This window comes from Mirounga angustirostris, unplaced genomic scaffold (genome assembly GCF_029215605.1).
Source record: "Mirounga angustirostris isolate CCGP_5_RB_7025 unplaced genomic scaffold, mMirAng1.0.hap1 SCAF_10, whole genome shotgun sequence".
Taxonomy (NCBI): Eukaryota; Metazoa; Chordata; class Mammalia; order Carnivora; family Phocidae; genus Mirounga; species Mirounga angustirostris.
In genome coordinates, this window is record NW_026991718.1 from 83,346,586 (window position 1) to 83,369,563 (window position 22,978).

A 22,978-nucleotide genomic window follows, 5' to 3' on the forward strand; every position below is an offset into this window, starting at 1 on the left:
GAGGCGCGTGAAAGCACAGGGCACCTTCCGCTAAGGGGGACGCAAGTCATGCGGGGGGACGCGCCGCTTCCGAGGGCGGGCACCGATGCAACCGGCCAGGCGTGCGTGCGCGAAACCAGCGCCGCTGTCCTGCCTTCCCGTCTTCGGACAGCGGTGCTGGCTATTTCTCACTCATTTTGAGGATGAAACAAGTTTTGAAATGCCTCGCAGAGCGCTTGCACGCTGCAGGGCTCGGGCTCGGGCGTCGTGGGCTCCTTTGCCCTCCAGCCTTTGAGGCGGAACGTGGGTCATGGAAGTGGGCGGGGCCAGACCACGAAGCGAGGCGCCCGCCGAAGGACCCTGAGCAAAGGAGTCCGTCGACATTCCCACAGTGGCATGGAGGCTGGACTACACACACACACACACAAGGAGGTTGTTAAAATAACAACTCAGGCCGAACAGAAGGTCTGCACAGCAATAGCAATGGCCACTGGGAATGAAGGCTGAATTCAAGATCATTCTGAGGGTGTATTTCCAGGTCTGGATATAGGAGTTTGAAGCAACTGGGAGAAGGCAGGGAGCATGCGAGAAAGGAAAAGACTCCGGCTGAGATATCAAGATGACACTCAGATGACGTCTGAGCAAGATGAGGACTAATATGGTCCAATATTTACTGCCTATCCCTACTCGATACTCAGCCAAAGGATGGGAGGGAGCTAAGATCAAACAAGGAACATTGGACGTTTCTGTAAGAAAATGTTACACACTTAAAGCATAGGCACGTGTGTGTGTGCAAGGAGGGGGCACCCCAATGTGTGGCGCACCTAGACATCCAACACATCCACAGGAGGCAGCTTATGGGGTGGAGAGCAAGCAGGGCAAGGACAGGCCTCAGACCCAATGGAAGGCACGGCCACCCCACCTGGATTTGACCTACAGGCTGCAGAGAAAGTGTGCTCAGCATACCACAGCTCCTGCCTGAACAGCTCTTCTTTTTGCCTCTGCTGCCCCCTGCTGAACGCGAATAGATCAGTCTCACTTTAAAAAATCAGGAACAAAGAGGAACACTTTATCAATCTTTAAACACAGAAGGGACACCCTCTTCACTTGTTGTGAGCATAGCATAACATATAGAGAAGTTGAATCCCTATGCTGTACACCTGAAATTAATGTAACATTGTGTGTCAACTATACTCAAAATAAAATTACAAAAAAAGATGCCTACTTTCATATCCATAACCATAAATTACATGTCCAGTCTTCTTTCACTTGGCAGCATAAAGCAACTGAGGCCAGAGGCATTATTTCATTCCACAACAATCACTGAGTCGTGTGGAAATCTGACTAATTGGTAACCATCAAGGGATCATGATTAAGTCACAGAACTTTTCATGATCAGTTTCGATATTCAGTGAAGCATACACACACCCATGGGATGTTTCATTACTTTCAAATACATAGAGTAACACGAACTAACCTAACAACCAATCAAGCAGCAATTTTTAGGGAACCTGATTTCACTGGACATAAGAATAACTTGTGATTGTGGGCGCCTGGGTGGCTCAGTTGGTTAAGCGACTGCCTTCGACTCAGGTCATGATCCTGGAGTCCCGGGATCGAGTCCCACATCGGGCTCCCTGCTCGGCGGGGAGTCTGCTTCTCCCTCTCCCACTCCCCGTTTGTGTTCCCTCTCTCGCTGTGTCTTTCTCTGTCAAATAAATAAATAAAATCTTAAAAAAAAAAAAAAAAAAGAATAACTTGTGATTGTTGGATCAGTTTTATTTATCACCCCAACTATATTAAAGTGGGTGTCTCAAGTGCATTAAAAGTTTTCTCCTCCAGAAATAATTAGATGGATTCCTGCAGTGTTAGGCCATTTACCAGTATGGCTAACAAGCTTTTCCTACAGATACTAGAAGTCTAAACTTTTAACAAATTCCAAATTAGGAGACAAATTAAGCTGCTATTGTTACTCTGCTGGTTTATGAGAACTATGATCCTGACTCTTCCCTGGAGGCCCACTGAAGAAGAGAGTTGATAAGAAATACCACTTGGTATATATGTCAGACTCAGGAATCAAGCCAGAGGTTCACAGTCTGACTTGGCCTCGGCTGGCAGTGAGACCTCAGGCCAGCTGTCCTGGACTGCTCTGCAACCTGCCTCCATATCTATGTGATGTGGATGGGCTGTGGAAATGAGACAACAGATCCAAAAGCAATCTGCAAGATCGTGGCGCACAAGGAGGGCTGACGTATGTTAGTGAAATCTGAATGTTTTCTAGCTGGTGGCTTGGCGGCATGCTTTCTTGTGACCAACTTAATTACAAACCTGAAATTTTTCTTTTGGAATGTTCCTCCGGGCTCCTTTTGCTAAAACCAAAGCCTCTTCCACTCTATGGCTTGCTAGAAGATCCTGTATTTGCTTTTCCAGGGGTAAGGGAACCAAGATGTAAACTCCTTTACTTGTGGCGACAATCACTCTTCCTGGGAAAAAATTCAACAGTGTTGGAAAGGGAAAGAACATATTGCACAGACACACACTGCTTCCCCGAAACGGGCTTGTCATCCGATCTGATGGCTGATTTCATCGTAGTTCTCCCAACACAAAATTCCTACAGAAATTATAAATTACAATGCTTTTCTTTTCTTCTTCCCATATTGTCAACTGTCAGAAAAAGTGTGGACGCTAATACCACATTTCCAAAGTACAAAATATGCTTTTTTTGCCGTTTATTTGAAAGTGCTGATAAATTTAAAATCAGTTGAGTAGTGGGGCGCCTGGATGGCTCAGCCGGTTAAGCATCCGACTTCAGCTCGGGTCATGATCCCAGGGTCCTGGAATTGAGCCCCGTGTCAGGCTCCACCCTCAGTGGGGAGTCTGCTTCTCCCTCTCCCTCTCCCCCTGCTCATGCTCTGTCTCTCTCTCAAATAAATAAAATCTAAAATAAAATAAAATAAATAAAATAAAACAGTTGAGTAGATACATAATATATAGTCCGAAGAAGTTGTAGAGATCAATTATGGCAAACGATCTATGAGAATTACGATATACTTCCTATAAAAATTTTTAAGAATTCTTTTCTTTCCACGTTAGTTTATAGGAAACTAAGATTATACTACTATATTATGAACCATGAGATATTTCATTCTCACCTACCATCCAAACACCCAAGTCCCAGCCTGACCTTATTCATTTCCCCGCAGCCCCATGACTTCACCTGACCTGTGGCCATCACCCTCGTGGTACTTGTGAGACCCTGTGCAGACAGTACACAGAACTGGAGCTGTACTCCAACGCACGCTCTTGCTACAAAGTTTTGAGTTCTGCTCCCTTCTGGAGACACTCTTTAAGCAAACTATCACCTGTATGCAGAAAGCAATGGGATGATCTTTCCTTCCTGTCTGAAGGATGACTCAGTATCAGCCACGCCTTCCGGGCTCCCCTGCTCTTCTCTCTTGGGATCCCATCATTCCACTCCAGCCCCACTGTCCGGTGTCACAGAAGGCCTCATCTTTCCTTTTAGTCTTCCTGCTCTGCTCTCTTGCCTAGATTATCTGCCTTCTATATCACAAGTGAAGTCATTTTTCTCATACTGAGATTCTGTCCTTTCTCTACATGGGTGTCCCTTTTCCTGGGAAGCCTCCCCTTGTTTGCATTGGGGGCGGGGTGGGGGGTTACACAGGCAGTCTCTATGTGCCCATGACATAGAGACTGTGCCCACCTCTACCACTCGTCCGCAGCACCGTGACATTGTTATGAGACACACTCTTCTGATGTGTGTGTCGGGGCCCCCGACTGGAATGTGACACCCTTAATGTGGGGGCCGAGAGTCTTAGTAAGTTTATCTCCCTCACATCTAGAACAGGAAGGGCAATGTTTGGTGAGCTCAAATCCTTAAATGGCAAATGCAATGTATAAATCTAGATCAGTTCTCAGTTTGAAGAAAATATCATAAAAGACCTTCTTAGGGGCGCCTGGGTGGCTCAGTTGGTTAAGCAACTGCCTTCGGCTCAGGTCATGATCCTGGAGTCCCTGGATCGAGTCCCGCATCGGGCTCCCTGCTCAGTGGGGAGTCTGCTTCTCCCTCTGACCCCTTCCCTCTCATGCTCTCTCTCATTCTTTCTCTCAAATAAATAAATAAAATCTTTAAAAAAAAAAAAAAGACCTTCTTAGGACAACTGGGGAAATCTGAACATGGTCAGCTCATTTTCTAAGGGGCGAAAGGGCTTTGCAGTTATGTAGGAAAATGCTCTAATTCTTAGGAGATGTGTGTTGAAGTATTTCGGATTAAATGTCATGATGTCTTTTACTTACTTTTGAATGGCTTGGCAAAATGTTTACAAGTGTTGAGTCTAGCTGAATGGTATATGGTACTTCACTTTGTTTTCCTTTCGACTTTTCAGTACGTTTGAAAATATTCATAATAGAATTTAGGAAAAGTAAAAGAAATCCCTCGCCTGGCTCACTGCTGCACACAAGGGGAAGTCCCTCCTGACAGCCCTGGTCTGCTGCAGCCTCATCTCAGGCCAGCCCTCCTCACGCCTGACGTACTATAGTCACCCTGAATTGCTTGCATGGCCTGAAGACCAGGGCTCCCTCTTGCGCAGATCTGCAGGCACCTTTCTCTCTACCTGAGGTCCTTTCACACCAAATCTGCTTGGCTGACTCTTACTCATCCTTAAAGGTTTGGCTCAAATACCATCTCCTTCAGGAAGCCCTCCCTGATAATTCCAGGAAACATTTCATCCTCTGCTCTCCTGATTGGCCTTGTTTCATGCCTATCAAGATCTTCAACTGCTACAACTATCTGTCCAAATGTCTATCTCCCCTTTACCCTTGGAGCCCCTGGAGTCCCAAAACTGCAACCATTAACTGTGTAGCTTGAAAGTTTAGCATGAGGTCCAGCTTCAGATGGACCCTTACTAATGTTTACTGAAGAAATATCACAAATGGGTTGATAAATAAATTTCATTAAGATTTCTGTGCAAAGTAGTACCTTCAAAATCCTGTAGAATGTGGCCTTCCTTAAAGGGCAGGGTCTGCTTTTGCTGCTGGTCCAACATGCTGTGCACTGTGATGAATTCATCATCGAGCGCTATGACATATGGGAAGCAAATGGCCGCCCCAATCACATTCTCCGACCAGTGCACAGGGGCTCGCTGAGATATACCAGCAACTGTGGCAAACATGCCTGTAAAAACAGGAAGAGTCAGGTGGACCTCCAAAGAACTGTGGCATTTTTCCTTTCTGTAGATGTGTCTGGGCGCAGAATACCATCCCCTCCTGCCTTATATTTCAAGATCGTAAAGATAATATAATATGCTGCAGGTGTGAAGAAGCCTACATGACTTTATTAGGAAGAGAACTACCTTGCACTGAATGTCTACCTTTCATTTGCTTCCAATTAAAGATGAGCTTAAAAAAAAGTTTACATGTACCCCCCTGAAAATTTATAAAGCACACGTCCTCACCTGTGTGGAAAAAGTTACTTCCCAGCAATTTAAGCACCTTTGCAAGCTCTCTCTCACATCCAATCCTTCAACTGATTAGCGTCTCCAAGTTACAGCCCTTCCTTGTTGAATGAATATTGAATACAACCCCTCAAACATTTACTGAGCTCCTACTATGCGCCAGGCACTGCACAAGGCGTCCTATCAGGAACTGTCCCTGCTCAGAGCTGAAGTCTAATATTGGACACATGCACCCTCTAATGCAGGGACAGAACCAATTTTGCACTTCAAGACACACTGCTGTTGAGTGTTTGCCAATAACTTCCACACCAAGTGACGGCTTATCTGTCTTGTGCATAAAGTACCAAACTAGCCATTTCTCAACGAGCTATATATAGTCCGCAGATATTGGGGTTTACCAAAATTAATACATTTGCAAAGTCAATCCATTTTAACTTAGTTTTCAAACTAGTTCATGTCAAACACCTTTAAAAACAGCATGCTGTCTACTGGGTATTTACCCCAAAGATACATATGTAGTGATCTGAAGGGGCATGTGCATCCCAATGTTTATAGCAGCAATGTCTACAATAGCCAAACTATGGAAAGAGCCTAGGTGTCCATCAACAGATGAATGGATAAAGAAAATGTGGTATATATACACAATGGAATATTATGCAGCCATCAAAAAAATGAAATCTTGCCATTTGCAACGATGTGGATGGAACTAGAGGGTATTATGCTAAGCGAAATAAGTCAATCAGAGAAAGACAATTATCATATGATCTCACTGACAGGAGGAATCTGAGAAACAAGACAGAGGATCATAGGGGAAGGGAGGAAAAAATGAAACAAGATGAAACCAGAGAGGAAGACAAACCATAAGAGACTCTTAATCTCAGGAAACAAACTGAGGGTTGCTGGAGTGGTGGGGGGTGGGAGGGATGGGGTGGCTGGGTGATGGACATCGGGGAGGGTATGTGCTGTGGTGAGCACTGTGAATTGTGTAAGATGTTGAATCACAGACCTGTACCTCTGAAACAAGTAATACATTATATGTTAATAAAAAAAATTGCTTGATGTCCCACCCCCCCAAAAAAACCCAGCGTGCTGCTGCCTGCAAACCATCAGCTGCTATCGCAACGACTGGTTTCTATTGTATAGGATGGAGAACGGGGAGAGAGACACAGAGATATGCAGAGAACTTCAAGATTAAAACAAGGGAAAATATCTCAACTATATCATTCGAGCAGAATTCCTAAACCTGTGAAATCATCAACCCACCTAAATTTTCTGTAGTTACAAAGACTAAAAGATACTGCAGTTAATCAATTACAACAGCCTCTAAATTAGGCTGTTCCTGAAACTGGCTATCACGGGGACCTCACGCATGCGCACACGCCCTGCTCTTACCTAACACATGCGAGGCTCTCCCTCAAACTCCACTGTGCTCAGAGCACGGTTAGGCCCTGCTTAACACTTTACATATGGGTTCTCAGCATGTGGTAGCAACAACTGGAACTCTCAAACTGAGGGTTGCCAGAGGGGAGGTGGATAGGGGTTGGGCTGGGTGGGGGATGGGCATTAAGGAGGGCACGTGTTGTGATGAGCACTGGGTGTTATATGCAACTGATGAATCACTGAATTCTACTCCTGAAACCAAACTACACTATACGTTAGCTAACTTGAATTAAAAAAAAAAAAAAAAAAGACGATGAAACAGTAAGCTGAGTGTGTGTGTGTGTGTGTCCCCTCTATTAAGGAGTCACAATTGCCTAATGTAAACCATTCTGATCTTGACTATTCCCTTTGGCCCTTCAAAGTCTCCAAAACTCATTAGGAAAAAGACTAACAACTCAGTACAGAAAGAGAGGCTATAAATTAGTAATTCACAAAAGACAAAATGCAAATGGCTAATAAATTCATGAAGAGATTCTCATATTCATCAATAACCAAGGGCACAAGTTTAAATGAAAAACAGTAAAAACACAACTTTTACTCATCAAATTGGCAAAGGTTATAGACCAATAATACCGAGTATTGGTATGGTATAAGGAAACACCTTTTGGAGAATGATTTGGGTATTATCTACCAAAACCGAATATACACTTACCCTCTGTAGTTGATTCTACTTTTGAATCTATTGCCAACTCATAAGTATAAGGGTGGTCTCTGCGATATTTTTAGTAACAGTGTAAAATTGAGCAGAATACATGAAAAGATGATGTGGCTCTGGGTGAAAGCACCATGAACAGAAAAGAAGGCTCTTCTATTAAATGAGTACAGAGGAAAAGAACTACTATAAATTTAGCATATTGAGCAGTGATTTCAGTTTGAACATTCGCTGTGTGGAGCATGGAGTTCGCTACCAAGAGACGGACAATGGATTCAAGGGTTCACAGGTGGTGAAGGGATTAAGGGAAATATGTAAACAATGACCACACAAGAGGTAAAGACCAGGGCATAGAAAGGTGTAAAACGCTTTCCAAGCGAGCGGATGGAGTGCTGATGGAGGTCAAGTCCAGGTGGAGCTGAGTGATCAGACCCCAGCCTGCACAGGGAAGAGGACGCACACAGAGGGCAGCAGCCGGGAGGGCACATGTCCCCGGAACAGGGCACACCCTGTTCGGAAGTCAAGCTGGCGGTGGAACGGGCAGCACTGGCCTCTAGTCAGGCTGAGGAGTGTGGCCTGCACTTGTTACAGGTCACGGGGGCTTTCAAAGGCCAGTCGGGCGGAAGTGTGGAGGCTGTGTGCAAGGAGCCACACAGGGGAGGGCCAGTCTGCCACCAAGGAGGCGGCCTTGGCTAGGCCCGAACTGGGGCACAACAGAGGGGGGCAGCCACTTCCAGGGGTGAATGGGGGAACCTGGCTACTGACTCAGTGGGAGCGAGAGAAGGTGAGTCGAGGGCCAACATGCGGCTGCCAGCCTCAGGATTGAGCAGCACTGCACGGAGTCGGAAACAAAACAGGGATTAGGATGCAGGGCTGGTTGGGAGGCAGTGTTTGCACTTCCCGGAACTGGAGGTCACAGACTTTCTCAGGGGGTGGTAGTAGCATGCTTCCTGAAGGGGACACCACGCTTCCACAGAGCACACCAAAGGCCACCGTGGAGTACAGGATAACCCGAGAGGAATGGTCTCCACAGAGTGCAACCCAGGACTGCGCCTGAGGCTGGTGGGGGCTTTTCGTTCTCATCTCTTTCCAAAGTAGGTAAGAAATCAATGAGAACGTGGAAAACTCCACCAAGGTGACTCAGAGCTGGAAGGCAGGACTGAACAATGAGGGCAGTCTGGTTCTGTCGCCGCGGTCAGACAATGCATGGGACCGAAGGCCCCGGGTTTGGCATTACCGGTGTTTTACCATAACAGAGAGGACGTAATTACAATCGGAACTAGCCTACCAACTGTATTGCCTAAGTATTCAGATAGCATTAAAAACTGCTCGAGAAAAACAACCGAGGGGCAAAGCTTTGGGCAGCATTAAGAATCTGGAATGAGGACTGAGCTTTGGAGGAAGAAATTCAGTTAGCACTATCTTGACTCTTCTGTGCATTTAGAGCCAGCCAGCTGAAAAGAACCCGAAGGCACGGGCGCCTGCATGCCCCTCCCCTGGGTGCCTGGCAATCGTAAACTGTAAGCCCGAGGATGCTGCTAAATTTGGGGTCAAATAACCATGTATAGCACACTCTCCCGGGAACATGGACAGTAAGACGTTGTCCAGCCTCATCCTGGAATTAAATTTGGGTGGAATGCATTTCCCTACATAAGGCTGGGTATCACCTGGCCCAGGAGGTGTGCAATGCAGAGGCCCTGACATGAATGTTCTTGTAATGAAATGGGCAGAACCCAGAGGTCAAGAACAAAGGCTTCTATTCACCCAAGAAGCAGATGACACTGGAATAAAAGGGCAAAGCAGTAACTGGCAGCTGATGGGCCCAGGTCAGGCAGTAGAAGGTGCCACAGAACAACTTAGGAACGAAGGTACTGTTATTAACACCCACCAATTAATTATATGCCTGCGGAGCAGGTGACAAACTCTATTGTTTCTGAATTGTCAGAGTCAAGTGCTGTTAATGTGCAAATGTAACAAATGTGTAAATGGTACATCTTAAAGCATTATTTTCAATTGTGCACCCTTTAAATATCAGAGGTCCCCTTATCTGAGCAGGGAGGAGGGAAGAGGGCCAGGAGGCCAGGGAGCCATGTGGAGTCAGGAGGAGCTTAATTATCTGCATTTTTCAAGAAGTATTATCAAAGGACAGAGTTTACAGTCACAAGACTCCATCACATTATGAAAATTTCAACAAAGTATTGCTGAGAATAGGAAAATCTAAGCTAAGGCAAAAAGCTGAGAGTGGTTCCTGACGACACAGGAGTGAGCACATATAATCTTCAGGGAGAAACAAAAGCAAAACGAAAATATATAGCTTTCATACGTTTAAAGGTGCATTTGCATTCATTACAGCAATTTATTTGGACCTAATTTTTTTTTAATAAAGATTTTATTTATTTATTTGAGGGGGGATAGAAAGAGAGAGAGAGCACGAGTAGGGGGAGGGATAGGGGCAGAAGGAGAAGCAGACTCCCCGCTGAGCAACATGGGGTAGGGGGGCTTGATCCCAGGACCCCAGGATCACAACCTGAGCTGAAGGCAGACGCTTAACTGACTGAGCCACCCAGGCACCCATATTTGAACTTAATTCTGAAGCCATGTAATAAAGCTGGTGATTGCTATGCTGCATACAGAACCTGTATATAGGTAATGTATAAGAGAGCTTACAAGTGGTATTGGAGTCAAATGTTTTCCCTATAAAGCCAAAACAGTAAGGTACTGGCTCATAAGCAGGCAAACACACTGACAGAACAGAACAGAAAATCCAGAGATAGACCCAATGGCATAAGGGAATTCGGTGTGTGTTAAAGGCAGCCGCCTACATCAGTCACAGAAGGTGGGCTCTGCAGTCGGTTGATTGGGATAATGGACAGCCATAGAGAAAAGGATAAACCAAATCCGCTCCTTATACCCTGCACTATAAAAAGTGAAACTATAAAAAATGAAGCCATAAAAGTACCAGCAGAAAACATGGGTGAATTTGTCTATAACCAGAAGAGAGGGAAGCGTCCCTAATTATGACTTGAAATCACGTGCACGGGTGGTTCAATGGTAGAATTCTCACCTAATTATGACTCAAAATCAAGACACAATAAAGTAAAAAGGTTAATACATCAGATTATATAGCAGTGTTGAAGAAAAGCTTTTGCATGGTAAAAACTGGAAACAAATATTTGAAACCTACACAGGGCAACAAGTTGGTATCTCAAACACATAGAGAACACTAAAAGAAATGGCAAGAGAAAAGAACAGATAATCCTATCAAAAGAAATGCAAATGGCTCCTAAATGTATGAAAAAATGTTCACTCTTGGGGCGCCTGCGTGGCGTAGTCAGTTAAGCATCCAACTCTTGGTTTTGGCTCAAGTCATGATCTCAGGGTCGTTGAGATCGAGCCCCACGTTGGGCTCCAAGAGGAGTCTGCTTAAGACTCTCCCCCCCCGCAAAAAAAAGACTCTCTCCCTCTCCTTCTGCCCCTCCCCCCACCCCCGAAATAAATAAATAAATCTTTAAAAAAAATGTTCCCTCTTGCTCATCACAGGAGAAATGCAATTAGCTATGCTGAGATACCACTTCTCATGTACGGGATTGCGGACAACACGGAAGTTCGACAACACAGGGAAAAGGCATTGTCATATGTTGCTGGGGAGAACAGAAAATGTACAACCTTTATCAAAGGAATATGGCAATACCTACCAAAACTCACATGCATTTGTACTTTGACTCAACAAGCCCACCTATAAAAGGCTTTTCCATAGATCCACCAGGAAAATACAAAAAAATAAGTCCCTAGTAAAACCGTAAAACTGGAAAAAATGCACATGCCCACCAATAGGGCTGATTTTTTTTAAAAAACCATGGTACCTCCACATGACGGAGTAGCATGCAGCTATGAAATGAGGAATATCTCTGAATTATATTACAAAGGGGTCTCCATAATACATTGTTAAGTAAAAAAAAAAAGGTGCTGAAAAAGAGATACAAATATTTACATATTATTTATATTTTTTATTAAAAAATGAAAGGATAAACCATAAAAATACCGTAAAAATAAAGGTTGCCTAAGGGGGAAGAAGAAAATAAGTGAAGACGACAGGATATCAGCTCTCTGAGAATACCTTGCTGTAGCCCACCTGACTTGGAACCTTGTACATATTTATGTAGTAAAAATATAAAATGAAATAAAGCAATTCCTAAAAATCAAAAGTAAAATAAGACAAATTAACTGTATATCCAGGTGGTGGCATAACAAAACAGAGGGGGACTCTTCCAAGTGACTTTAAAAAACACAGTAATGTGACCATACATTCCTGATGGGTTTTATGTACACCCTACCCTCAAGACAAAAAGAACCATAAACAATCAAACTATTTTCAGTCACTGCATTGTGGGAACAGGGTGTCAGTATTGTTGTTCTGCATACTGCAGGATTAGTCAAAGGAACAATTATGTCGGACAGTGGTTTACTAAGACTCTGGGTGTGGTTTAAGGCAGACAGGAACATAAAGACAGACGAGGTCAGTGCCCTGCAGCCGTGAATTGGTTCTATCAGCATGTTCTCACAATGGATTTTACCTTTACAGAAACACATCCTTCCCAACTCTGTCCACCGAAGAGTCCTGAACACAATGCGCGACAAGCAGCTCTAGCACCCAGCCCGTGGTCTCTAAACATCAGGGGTCCTTGGAGAAATGGCTGAAACCAGATCTAGGGCAGGAAAGGCACAAAATGAACCTGGAACACTTTCCACACCAGAAGGCGAGGAAGCCGTCCAAGTTCTAGGGTCATGTGAAAGGGGTGTGGCAGTCAAGCTGGACAACCCCTGCCCCCCCAAGCACAAATAGATGGAAACGCACCATATGTGTTTGAATCCATGATGCATCATGGTATCTTTTAAAAAGTCGCTTCCGGAGACAGAAGGGATCACCTTACTGAGAACTGTCCCATGCTGCCTTTCTCAGACAATGGACCTGGGGGCAACCAAATACAGTAAGTTTCTCTTCACTGAAGTAGTCCAGTTATGAAGGAGGAAGGGACAGAAACAGAACGCTGCCATTTGGCAGCCCACCATGATTTAAAGGCTCTACGTACCACTCATCAATAGCTCCTGACATCACAGAGAGAGAAAAAGAAATTACACAACCCTGACGGAAGTCCTCCACCGCCGACGAGGAAGTCTTGCCTCTCCCCCAAACAAGCAAAAAAACCCCCAAAACCAAAAAACACACCCCACACTTGAATCTGATAAGAGCTGGCATCCTAATTATCAGTTGGCAGGAAACATGAAGGTCAACCTGACATAGTAAACAATATAAGGGGATAAAAATCATCAAAATTCAGACTGTGGGATGCTAGGTGAAATGATCCAACCTCTTCAACAAAAAGTTAGGGGAAAATAAAAAGAGAAGGACAAGGAACCTTAAGAGAACTTACACACCCAGAGAAGCTTAACAGATCAATCAATTGCAATGTACACGCCTCATGTGGGATGATTAAAACTGAAAATATACATATCCTTAAACATAAATTTATGTAGATAGGTATTTACATATGTCTCTCTGTTTATGTGTGGTAACAGGAGAAATATGGCATGCCTTGATATTTGGTGATGTTAAGGAATTACTGTTAAATTTTTTTTAGGTATGCAATAGTATCGTGGTTTTCATCTTTTTCTTCCTTTCTTTTTTTTAAGGAACTTAGAACTACATACTGAATGGTTTATAAGAGAAGTGCTATGGTGCTCACGATGCTGTACTAATCGAGCGGGGGAAATGGTTAGGTATATAAATCAAACCATTGGCAGGGAATTCATAACAGCTGGAGCTGAGTACATCTGATGTCATTATAATGTTCTCTTTACTCTCTCTGTATTTTCCATAACACCAATCTTTATTAAAACCGGGAATTTCTGTTAAAGAAAAAGGTGGTTGGGGTAAAGAATTTTTGTCCAGAAAGTAAAAATCAGAGCTATCGAGCCATGAAGAGACACGGGTGAACCTTAAAGGCATATTACTAAGTGAAAGACACCAATGTGAAAAGCTAACATACTGTATGATTTCAACTACATGACACTCCGGAAAGATCAGCGGTTGCCAGAGGTTGGGGGTGTAGGGGACCAAGAATTCTGAAGGCAGTGAACACACTCTCTATGGTACCATAATGATGGATCCATGTCATTATACATTTGTCCAAACCCAAAGAATGTACAACTCCCAAGAGTGAACCCTGATGTAAACTACAGACTTTGGGAGATTACAACGTATCCCTGTAGATACATCCATTATCATAAACGTACCACTCTGTCGGGGGGATGTGGATAGTGCAGGAGGATGTGCGTGTTTGGGGGTAGTGGGTATATGGGAACTCTGTACTTCCTGTTCAGTTGTGCTGTGAGCCCAAAATTGCTCTGAAAAACAAAAATGATTTTAAAAAGTAAAAATCAGTAAGTGTTCACCAACTAGAGTTCATGACCTCAACTTTTGTTATTAGCGGAAAATATGCTTGTACCCCTCACTCTGAGATGAGATGCCTACACACAGACTATGGTTAACAAATACCGGTGGTGAGGTAGGCTCACCCTCCCCAGCACCCGCTGTGTGTCACAGACACACACGAACCCTAAAGTGAGCCATCCATGACTGAAAGAAAGTACAAGTCACCCACGCCATGAACAGCTCGGAGTGTTAATTTCAAGAAGGCACCACAGGGGGCGCCTGGGTGGCTCAGTTGGTTAAGCGACTGCCTTCGGCTCAGGTCATGATCCTGGAATCCCGGGATCGAGTCCCGCATCGGGCTACCTGCTCAGCAGGGAGTCTGCTTCTCCCTCTCCTGCTCCCCCCTCTTGTGCTCTTTCTCTCTCTCACTCTCTCTCTCAAATAAATAAAATCTTTAAAAAAAAAGAAGGCACCACAGGGAATTCACAAGGCCGTACGACAGAGCCAAAGCCCTTTCAGGGGGCTAGAGACAAGACAGTGTGGTGGGATGAAACTGCAGTCAATTAAATAAATAATGGACGGAACGCTGAAGTCTCCACACTTGAAAATATGCCTAAGTGAGCTCCACTCCTTTTCATAACGAAGAGTAAAAACACCCAAATGACAAATCCACCCACACGTGAGAACATCTTACAAGGAAGTCTTACGGATTTTTATTTTGTAGTTATTTACTTAAAGGAATTTTCTCCGCAGAGCCATCTCGAGGCTCCTCTTTAGCACGGAATAAAGCTGGCTTTCCTTTATGACTGGCCTATTTTTGTTCCACTGACCCTACATTCACTGGACAATCTAAGGGAACGATAGCACACACTGGTTCTGCATTCTGTTTACATCTTGCCACACATCCTTGGTGTTGGCGAATACTCTTCACGAGTATCTATCTTCACAGCTAAATTCTCCCTTCCGGATCTGGGCATGGATTCACGGAGGGAAGGCAAAGGGAATGGACAGATGGGAGGCGGAGGTTGGTGGAGGCTCACCCAGTCCTCCGGGACCTGCCAGGAGGAACTCCTGTCTCCCGATCCTCTTGACAATGGGGCGCTTCTCCTCGCTGCAGTAAGGAAACAGGTCCTGGGAGAAGCCCGTGTTGTAGTTCAGGATGATGTACTGTGTGGTCAGAGCCAAGCACAGGAAGTCGCCGTCCACGGCCATGGCCAGGGGCTGCTCCGGCGTTGACACCTCCCTGACGATCTGAACCCGGTCCTCGTATACCAGGAACAGCTGGATGGTCCTGCGCTTGACCGAGATGATGCAGACTTCCACGCAGAACGGGTCTCCGTTCACAGGGTTCTCGTTCAAGGCCAGTGCCGCGGCCCCTTTGATGCGCGCCCCCGAGGGGACGGGCTCCAGGCTCATCATGTTGACCAGGGTGATGGAGTTGTCACAGAGCACCAGCAGCCTGTTGAGGGCCGAGGCCGCTCGCAGCTCATTCACTGGCTTCCGGAAGCCCAGGTGTCGGTGCAGCTGCTTGGCGGCAGAGAAGGCGGCCGTCCCGGTGGGCAGCGCCCGCTCCTCCAACAGGAAGTGGTGAACCACGCAGTCCCTGGTGCCCACATAGAGGTTCTTCCCGCAGCACTCCACGCATTCTACGTGCACGCGCTCCTTGTCGCCTGCCAGCAGATCCCAGCCCACGGCAGAGACCAAGGTGAAGGCCTTGGTGCTCATCATGTCTGCCGCTGCTCTGCGGGGAGAGAGACAGAGAAGTTAAGGCAGGGCAATGAACAACAAGCAGAACCACGTCAGGTCGCCACGAATACACCTCGTTCCCCAGTTACGATTTCGGGGAAAGGACACCATCCGACGCTGTTAAGAAGCAGTACCAGGAAGAAAAGCTCTCCCTCTGGGTCTCCTTCCACCAGGCAAATGGGACACCCCAGCAGGAGAGCACACGCGTGGGCTTTTGATGAAGGCCATCCTGCCCATTCTCAACAGCGCCGAGATGTATACGGAGTTTCCTCATGTTGTTCTTGGGAGATGTACGGGGACGCAGAAGACAACCCCACATATCCACCCAGAGACAACATAATAGAAACATTTGGGAAAAAGGCAAAAATGATCCTCACCGATCATCCCCTGAGCGTCTCTGGCATTTAAGAGAACAGTGGGACACAACTGCCACAGGGGGTTAAATCCTGCCCCTCAGATCTTGTCAGAAACACTGAGGCAGGGGCCACAGCTTGAACACTGCGTTCTTCCCAGCACCATATTTGGCTCTCCGAGTAAATGTGTTCATGCAGAGTGGTAAAGACGTGCCTCAGATCTCTACGTCTGCCAGGGGAGGAGATATCTAGTGGACTTGTGAGAAGGTCACAGACATGTCAGTTAATGGACGATTCCTGCTAGAAGACCGACTGCCCCAACCTCTGAAGAGGACTCTGGTTTCACACACCACAAAGTTAGAGGCAGCAGAAATGAGCAGGATGGCCTTTCCCCGATTTCGCAGCCCGCAGGAAGGCAATCACACAGGCTCCCCGATCCACTCAAGCAGGAGGGAGAAATGTAGCTCCCCAAAGAGGTCTGCAGAAGATTGATGGAAGTTAGGGGAGGCCAGCTGGACTTTTCCATCACTCTGAGCTGTCCAGAAGTAGGGTCGCCTCTAGACAGACTAAATTCCTCAATCCTTTGAGGCATTCTAGCCAAGGCTGGAAGACTTCTTGGAAATCTTCAAGAAAGAATGTAGAATGCTATCATTTTTTATATCCCCCTGTATATTGGGGCCACAACAGCTTCACAAGGAGAACTCCAGTCTCCTTCCCTGAGTCAATAAAATCCCCAGGAAGGAAGGTATCTCAGGTCTGGGGATGAGGTATTTCTGCTGGACACCATCGGACTTCCTTCCTGTCACTTACTAGCTATGTGACCTTGGGAAAGTCACTTGGCTTCTCCGTGCCTCAGTTTCCTCATTTGTAAAATGAGCGTCATAATGGCACCTACTTCATAACGATACTTTGATGAGGGTTAAGTAAGTCTGCTCATGTAAGATACTTAGTATCTGGGACATAGCAAGTACCCGATAAAAGTTTTTGATCTAATCTTCAATACATCCCTCTCAAAGCCCCAGCCTACTTTCGGTCTTTATTTCCCAAGCTGGGTACCGAGAGATGAAATAATGCTGTCTTCGGCCCTTAGCTAGGTAACCTGTGTCCACCTTGTCGACACTGAAGAACAGACTGAAACATAAGCCAGACACGCACTCACAAACAACCTCCCCAGCCCCAGCCACTGTCATACTCATTTACATGAGCTGTCCTCACAGACTGTGGAATGGAGGCAAGAAAGTGGGATGTGAGGCTTGAAGGCATCACAGAGAAGGAATCCTGTCCATCTATCTGGGGCCTCGGGAACTTGCAGGGTCCTGGGGAAAGCCCAGGGTTGAGGGAAAAGTAAGCTTCAATGTCTGATGCCAACCATTTTAAACACTACCATCTATTTCTCATGACCGAACAGAACCACAAAACTCAACCTAGACGATATTTTTTTTCCCCATTTAAGTGCCCAAGAATAAAACAAAGGTATTGAAATGTAGGCTTTGAGACATCCTAAGTCTGTGAAAGCAAGGTATTATGAAATACTTCTGCCTTCACTGATTGATCAATAAAGGCTATCTTTTAGAATCACATGATAGAGTGACTACTGTTCCAAGTGTGAACTGTACCCCTCCCTTTGCAGAAGGAACAGAGAAACAGGCTTCGGGCACTCATAAGCAAATTCCTACCTAACTCTTCCAAGGTATGGTGCCTTCGCAAGCACAAGAGATAAACTAGACACGTTTGTGTTGACGAATATATGCAAACACCTCATATTTAGTCTAAGGGCTGGGTGGACAGAGAAGGAGGGAGAGGAGAAGTAGAGCTGTAAGAAAAGCATCTGGTTTATTAAAAAGCTTTACAGTATGAGTATTTAAGAAGAAATGCAATACTTACTAGTATTTAAGAAGAAATGCAATACGGTTTCACTATGTGGTAACTACAACTACTCAAGTCTTGCTAAAGTTCCCTACCACAGGCCTTTAAAAAAAAAAATGAATGTTTATGAGAAGCAGAAGGAGACTATGTCAGCATCATGGTGGCTAAGATGTTCCTCCTTTTTATCCCCCTTTTTCACAACAAATCAGACATCCATCCACAGACCAGAGCCTCACGCTGGCTGCTGGGACCTAGCACATATACCAAGGGGCCCGGGGGAGCCTCACCCCCTCGCACATCCGGCAACAGGCAGACAGGACTCAGCGTGGGCTGTGGGACCAGCGCAGCCACCAACACCACCAAACCTGCACGGACCCCTCTCGCTGCGGCCGGGGAGAGACCTGCAGAGTGCTGACCTGCGGGGATATGCACACAAGCGACAGAATGTGCACAAGTCCAGTCTTCCCAAGGGGGGCTTCCAGCACGCCACTGGGGCCGACAAAGCACACACACAAAAAACAATCTGAGCAGACTGGCCAATCGCAGCAGAGCTGGCCTTAAGAGAAACTTTCCCAGGGCCGTGCTCCGCAAGGAAACACTGCAGAGGACTGATCTGTCAGACTGGGGGGAGGACAGCGGTGCCGGAGTGCGGCTACCCCAGTGGTGTGGGATGCGGCTGCAGACCCCACTGCTCTCGGCAGGACCCACGGTAATGAGGCTGGATGTCCGTGACTGCGGGAAGCAAGGAGACTGGGAGAGAGGCCAATGAGAATTTCAAGGGGTCCTTAGGGGGATGGTGTGCAGCAGAAAGTCCACCAGGAGCCTGTGGGAGGACCACACCCGGGGATCTCACCAGTGTGTCTCCAGGCACCCCCAGTGCCTGAGCACTAGACCCACACCTCCTCCCACCGTGCAGCAGCTCCTGCCCCTGCCCCGAAGTGCAGCACTGGAGAGAGCTCAGCAGACAGAGAGCCGCTGAGACCACAGGCCTAGGTCTGTGGGCCGCGGAGAAACCACAAGCGAGCCACAGCGCCACCTTCAGGAAAACAAAGGAAGGTTTCCAGTAGCCAGCTGGTGAGTTCTAAGAACCAAAGACATAAAAGCTTAAGACTCCCGCCACAAGAGGGGGCAAGGGAGCACAGCCGACGCGTCCAGGTAGAGGGAGCGAAAACCCACATAGCCCCACCCCAGCACACAACACCCCATCTCAAGGCAACTCGCACAGGTTTAAGGAGCTGTCCGCTACCACTGATGTGAATGCAGCAACGCAAAGCTACAAGGAACGTGACAAACCAAGAAAACGTGCCATCACGAAGAGTTAAAAACTCCCCCAAAATTGAGTTTAAAGGCATTAAATCTGTGATCTAGCTAATAAAAAATTCCAAGTAGCTGCTCTGAAGAAACTCTGTGAGCTACAAGAAGACTCAGCCAATTCAATGAAACCTTGAAAAAAAATACATGATCAAAATGAGATTTTTACCAAAGAGAAAGAAATCATAAAAAAAAAAAAAAAAAAAAACAGAAATTCTGAGGCTGAAGAACTCAAGGAGTAAAATGAAAAATGCAATAGAGCACCTGCGGTAGAGTAAAGTGTTCGGAGGACAGAATGAGTGGTTAGAGGATGGGGATTTTGAAACTACCCAGTTTGGGGAGGACAGAGAGAAGAGAATGAGAGTGAAGAAAGCCAAAGCGATCAACAGGATTCCATCAAAAGAGCAAATACTGGAATACCTGGAGTTGCAGAAGGAGAGAGAGAAGGGGGCAGAAAATTATTTAAAGAAATAACAGCTGAGAGCTTCCCAAACCTGGGGAGAGAATTGGACATCCAAGTTCACAGAGCTAACAGATCACCCTATTATCTCAATGCAAAAATACACATTATAATGAAACTATCAGAAATCAAAGATAAAGAAAGAATTCTAAAAGCAGCCGGCGGGGGGGGGGGGGGGGGGAGGAGGAGTACATTGTAACTTTCAGAGAAACCCTATTAGGCTATCCAGGGATTTTGCATTTTTCCCTCACAGGCCAGGAGAGTCTTTCCACTGAGGAATGGATAAAGAAGGTGTGGTGCATATATACAATGGAATATTATTCAGCCATGAAAAAGAAAGAAATGCTGCCATTTGCAACAACATGGATGGGTCTAGAGAGCATTATGTTAGTGAGATAAGTCAGACAGACATAAGAAGACAAATACTGCATGATCTCACTTATATGTGGCATCTTTTTTTTTTTTTTAAAGATTTTATTTATTTATTTGAGACAGAGAGAATGAGAGAGAGAGAAGAGAGCACATGAGAGGGGGGAGGGTCAGAGCCCGATGCGGGACTCGATCCAGGGACTCCAGGATCATGACCTGAGCCGAAGGCAGTCGCTTAACCAACTGAGCCACCCAGGCGCCCTATATGTGGCATCTTAAAAAGCCAAACTCATAAAAACAGAGTTCAACAGTCCTTAGCAGAGGTGGGGGGCGGGGGTGGTAACTGGGGAGATGTTGTCTAGGGCACCAATTTGGAACTAGGGGATAAATAACTCCTGGAGAGCTAATGCACAGCCTCCCGATTATCAGCAATATATTATGAACTTCACAGCTGCTAAAACAGAATCACATGGGGGTAACTGAAAGCTGACAAAATAACATTCTGGTACTTAAAAGTGCTTTATTCCTTTAAGCTTTAAGCAGCAGGGAAATTTTCTCCATGATCTAATTCATAGGATAAACTCACTTAGAGACAATATGAATCATAAAAAGATAAACTGTAGGCCATGCCTCTCTCTGTATTATCATTAAGTCCAACTTCGTGGGGTCTGAAGTCAGAGAGGTTTTAACATGGTAATAAAATTGAAAATTTCGGGGCGCCTGGGTGGCTCAGTCGTTAAGCGTCTGCCTTCGGCTCAGGTCATGATCCCAGGGTCCTGGGATCGAGCCCCGCATCGGGCTCCCCGTTTGGCGGGAAGCCTGCTTCTCCCTCTCCCACTCCCCCTGCTTGTGTTCCCTCTCTCTCTGTGTCTCTCTCTGTCGAATAAATAAATAAAATCTTTAAAAAAAAAAAAAAGAAATTTCTCCAAGATGTACAATTCATACTCTATTATGTGATCTCAAACGGATCTGAAATTTACACATTTTGATAGAACGCTACCTTAAAAGCATGGTTATCATTTGAAAAGGCAACATTTTAATATTTTTCTCAAAACTGCAAAATACAGACCTAGTGAGGGAAAGAAACTGAAAAATATTAGTACACTCACAGACAACAGTTTAAATAAGGATAACATTACATATGCAACAAGCACTTCTAAGGGTGCAAAAAAAAAAAAAAAAAAAAGGCACTGTTCCATTTCCCAAGAGTATCCCAATCTCATTAAGGAAAAAGGACTAGAAAAATAAGCAAGTGACAGTGTAAAGCAGTATGTACTAAGGACCAAAGTTAAAACATTAGTAATGACTTTCCAGCACCTTGAGAGCCTACACACCCCCACTGGTGACATTAGAATCTAAGTGATTGTCTTTGAAAATGCTAATGGAAAAATACGAATTTTCTTTTGCAGGCGTGCACAGAAACATTATCTTTGGTTCACGGCTGTAGCCACTGTGAAAAGTTCTTGCTGCTTTGGCATCTTCCCTCAGATAATCTTTACGTTTCTTAAACCTTGGATCAAAAAACGACAGTTCCATTCTTTCTGCTACACACCGAGCTGGGCAGCAGTGATTCTGAGGTTAACCATAAGGTTCAAAAATGTTTTTCTGTGTACTTAAGATCAGTTACAATAGTTATAGAGGCTTCTAGAGGCCCAGGAAAGCTGATTCGGATGAGTTTATAAGCAATGCAAGAGTACCAGCTATATTCTGTTTTTGTGGGCACTGTCTGTCCCAGAAAGCAAGCACCACGTCCACACGGCTCTCCTAGCGAGTTCTACCAAACATTTAGGAATCAGATAATACCAACTTTAAATAATAAATCTTCCAGAGAATTAAAAAAAAAAAAAAAAAAGGAGGTGGGCACATGTCCCACTTCATTTTATAAAGCCAGTATAAAGTACAACTTTACTATCCAAACCCGATAAGGATGTAGGAAAAAAGAAAATCCTAATCATTCTTACTTATAAATCAACATGCAAAAGTATTAAATATTAGCACACTGAACACACACAGTATGAGTAAGCTGGCATGTGATATTGGCTTAGGGTAATAAAATCTGTTGGTTTAACTCACCACATTTACAAAATAAAAGAGAAAAAGCACAAAACAAGGAACAAGACTATTACCATCTGTTATGGGTAGATTATATCCCCCCAAATACATTAAGGTCCTAATTCTCCCTACTTGTGAATAGGACCTTATAGGGAACAGGGTTACTGAAGATGATAAGTTAAGATGAGGTCACTAGGGTGAGCCCTAATCCAATATGACAGATGTCACTATAAAACAGGGGAAATTTGGATACAAGACAGACACACATAGTAGAAAGACATGAAAACACAGGGAGATGGCCATCGACAAGCCAAGGCACGCCTGAGGCTCCCGGAAGGCTGACCGAGAGGGCTACACAACAAAGCATCCCTCAGAGCCCTCAGAAGGAGCTAACTCTGCCGACACTCTGACCTCAGACTTCTACCCTCCAGAACTGTGAGGCAATGAACTTATGTTGTTCATTTATTTATTTTTTTAAATTTATGTTGTTTAAGCCACCCAGTTTATGGTACTTTGATGGCAGCCCTAGCACACTCATGTACCATCTCTCTTCAACACTGTACTGGGAGTTTCTGCCAGTTAAGGAACATTTATAAAAACCTGAAAACAAAGACATAAAACTGTAATTATTTACAGATGCTACTATTGTTTACATGGAAACTCAATCTATTAGAATTACTAAAATTTTAGAAATACTGTTTAATTTAAAAAATCAACCTATCAAAGTAATCTGCATTTCCAACCATAGACATTTTAATTTTCAAAAAAGATATTTACAATAGTATTAAAAAATTAAATATGAGGGAATTATCTAACAAAGATATAAAAGATCTTTATGTTGAAATA

The 22,978-nt window shown here is 45.0% G+C and overlaps 1 protein-coding gene across 2 annotated transcripts in view; it reads right to left on the reverse strand.

The window, feature by feature from the left end:
* The window catches only part of TGFBRAP1 (transforming growth factor beta receptor associated protein 1), a 66,029-nt gene that overhangs the window by 26,700 nt on the left and 16,351 nt on the right, over nucleotides 1-22,978 (reverse strand). Inside the window, exons 2-5 of one of the 2 annotated variants that reach the window (XM_064572667.1) lie at nucleotides 15,016-15,716; nucleotides 13,837-13,947; nucleotides 4,976-5,170; nucleotides 2,308-2,462 (exon numbers count right to left, since the gene is read on the reverse strand). In XM_064572667.1, coding sequence (XP_064428737.1) covers nucleotides 2,308-2,462; nucleotides 4,976-5,170; nucleotides 13,837-13,947; nucleotides 15,016-15,703 — 1,149 coding nt within the window. In that variant the 5' untranslated portion in view covers nucleotides 15,704-15,716. The remainder of the gene's footprint in view (nucleotides 1-2,307; nucleotides 2,463-4,975; nucleotides 5,171-13,836; nucleotides 13,948-15,015; nucleotides 15,717-22,978) is intronic. The other variant, XM_045885271.3, reaches the window with a different exon arrangement.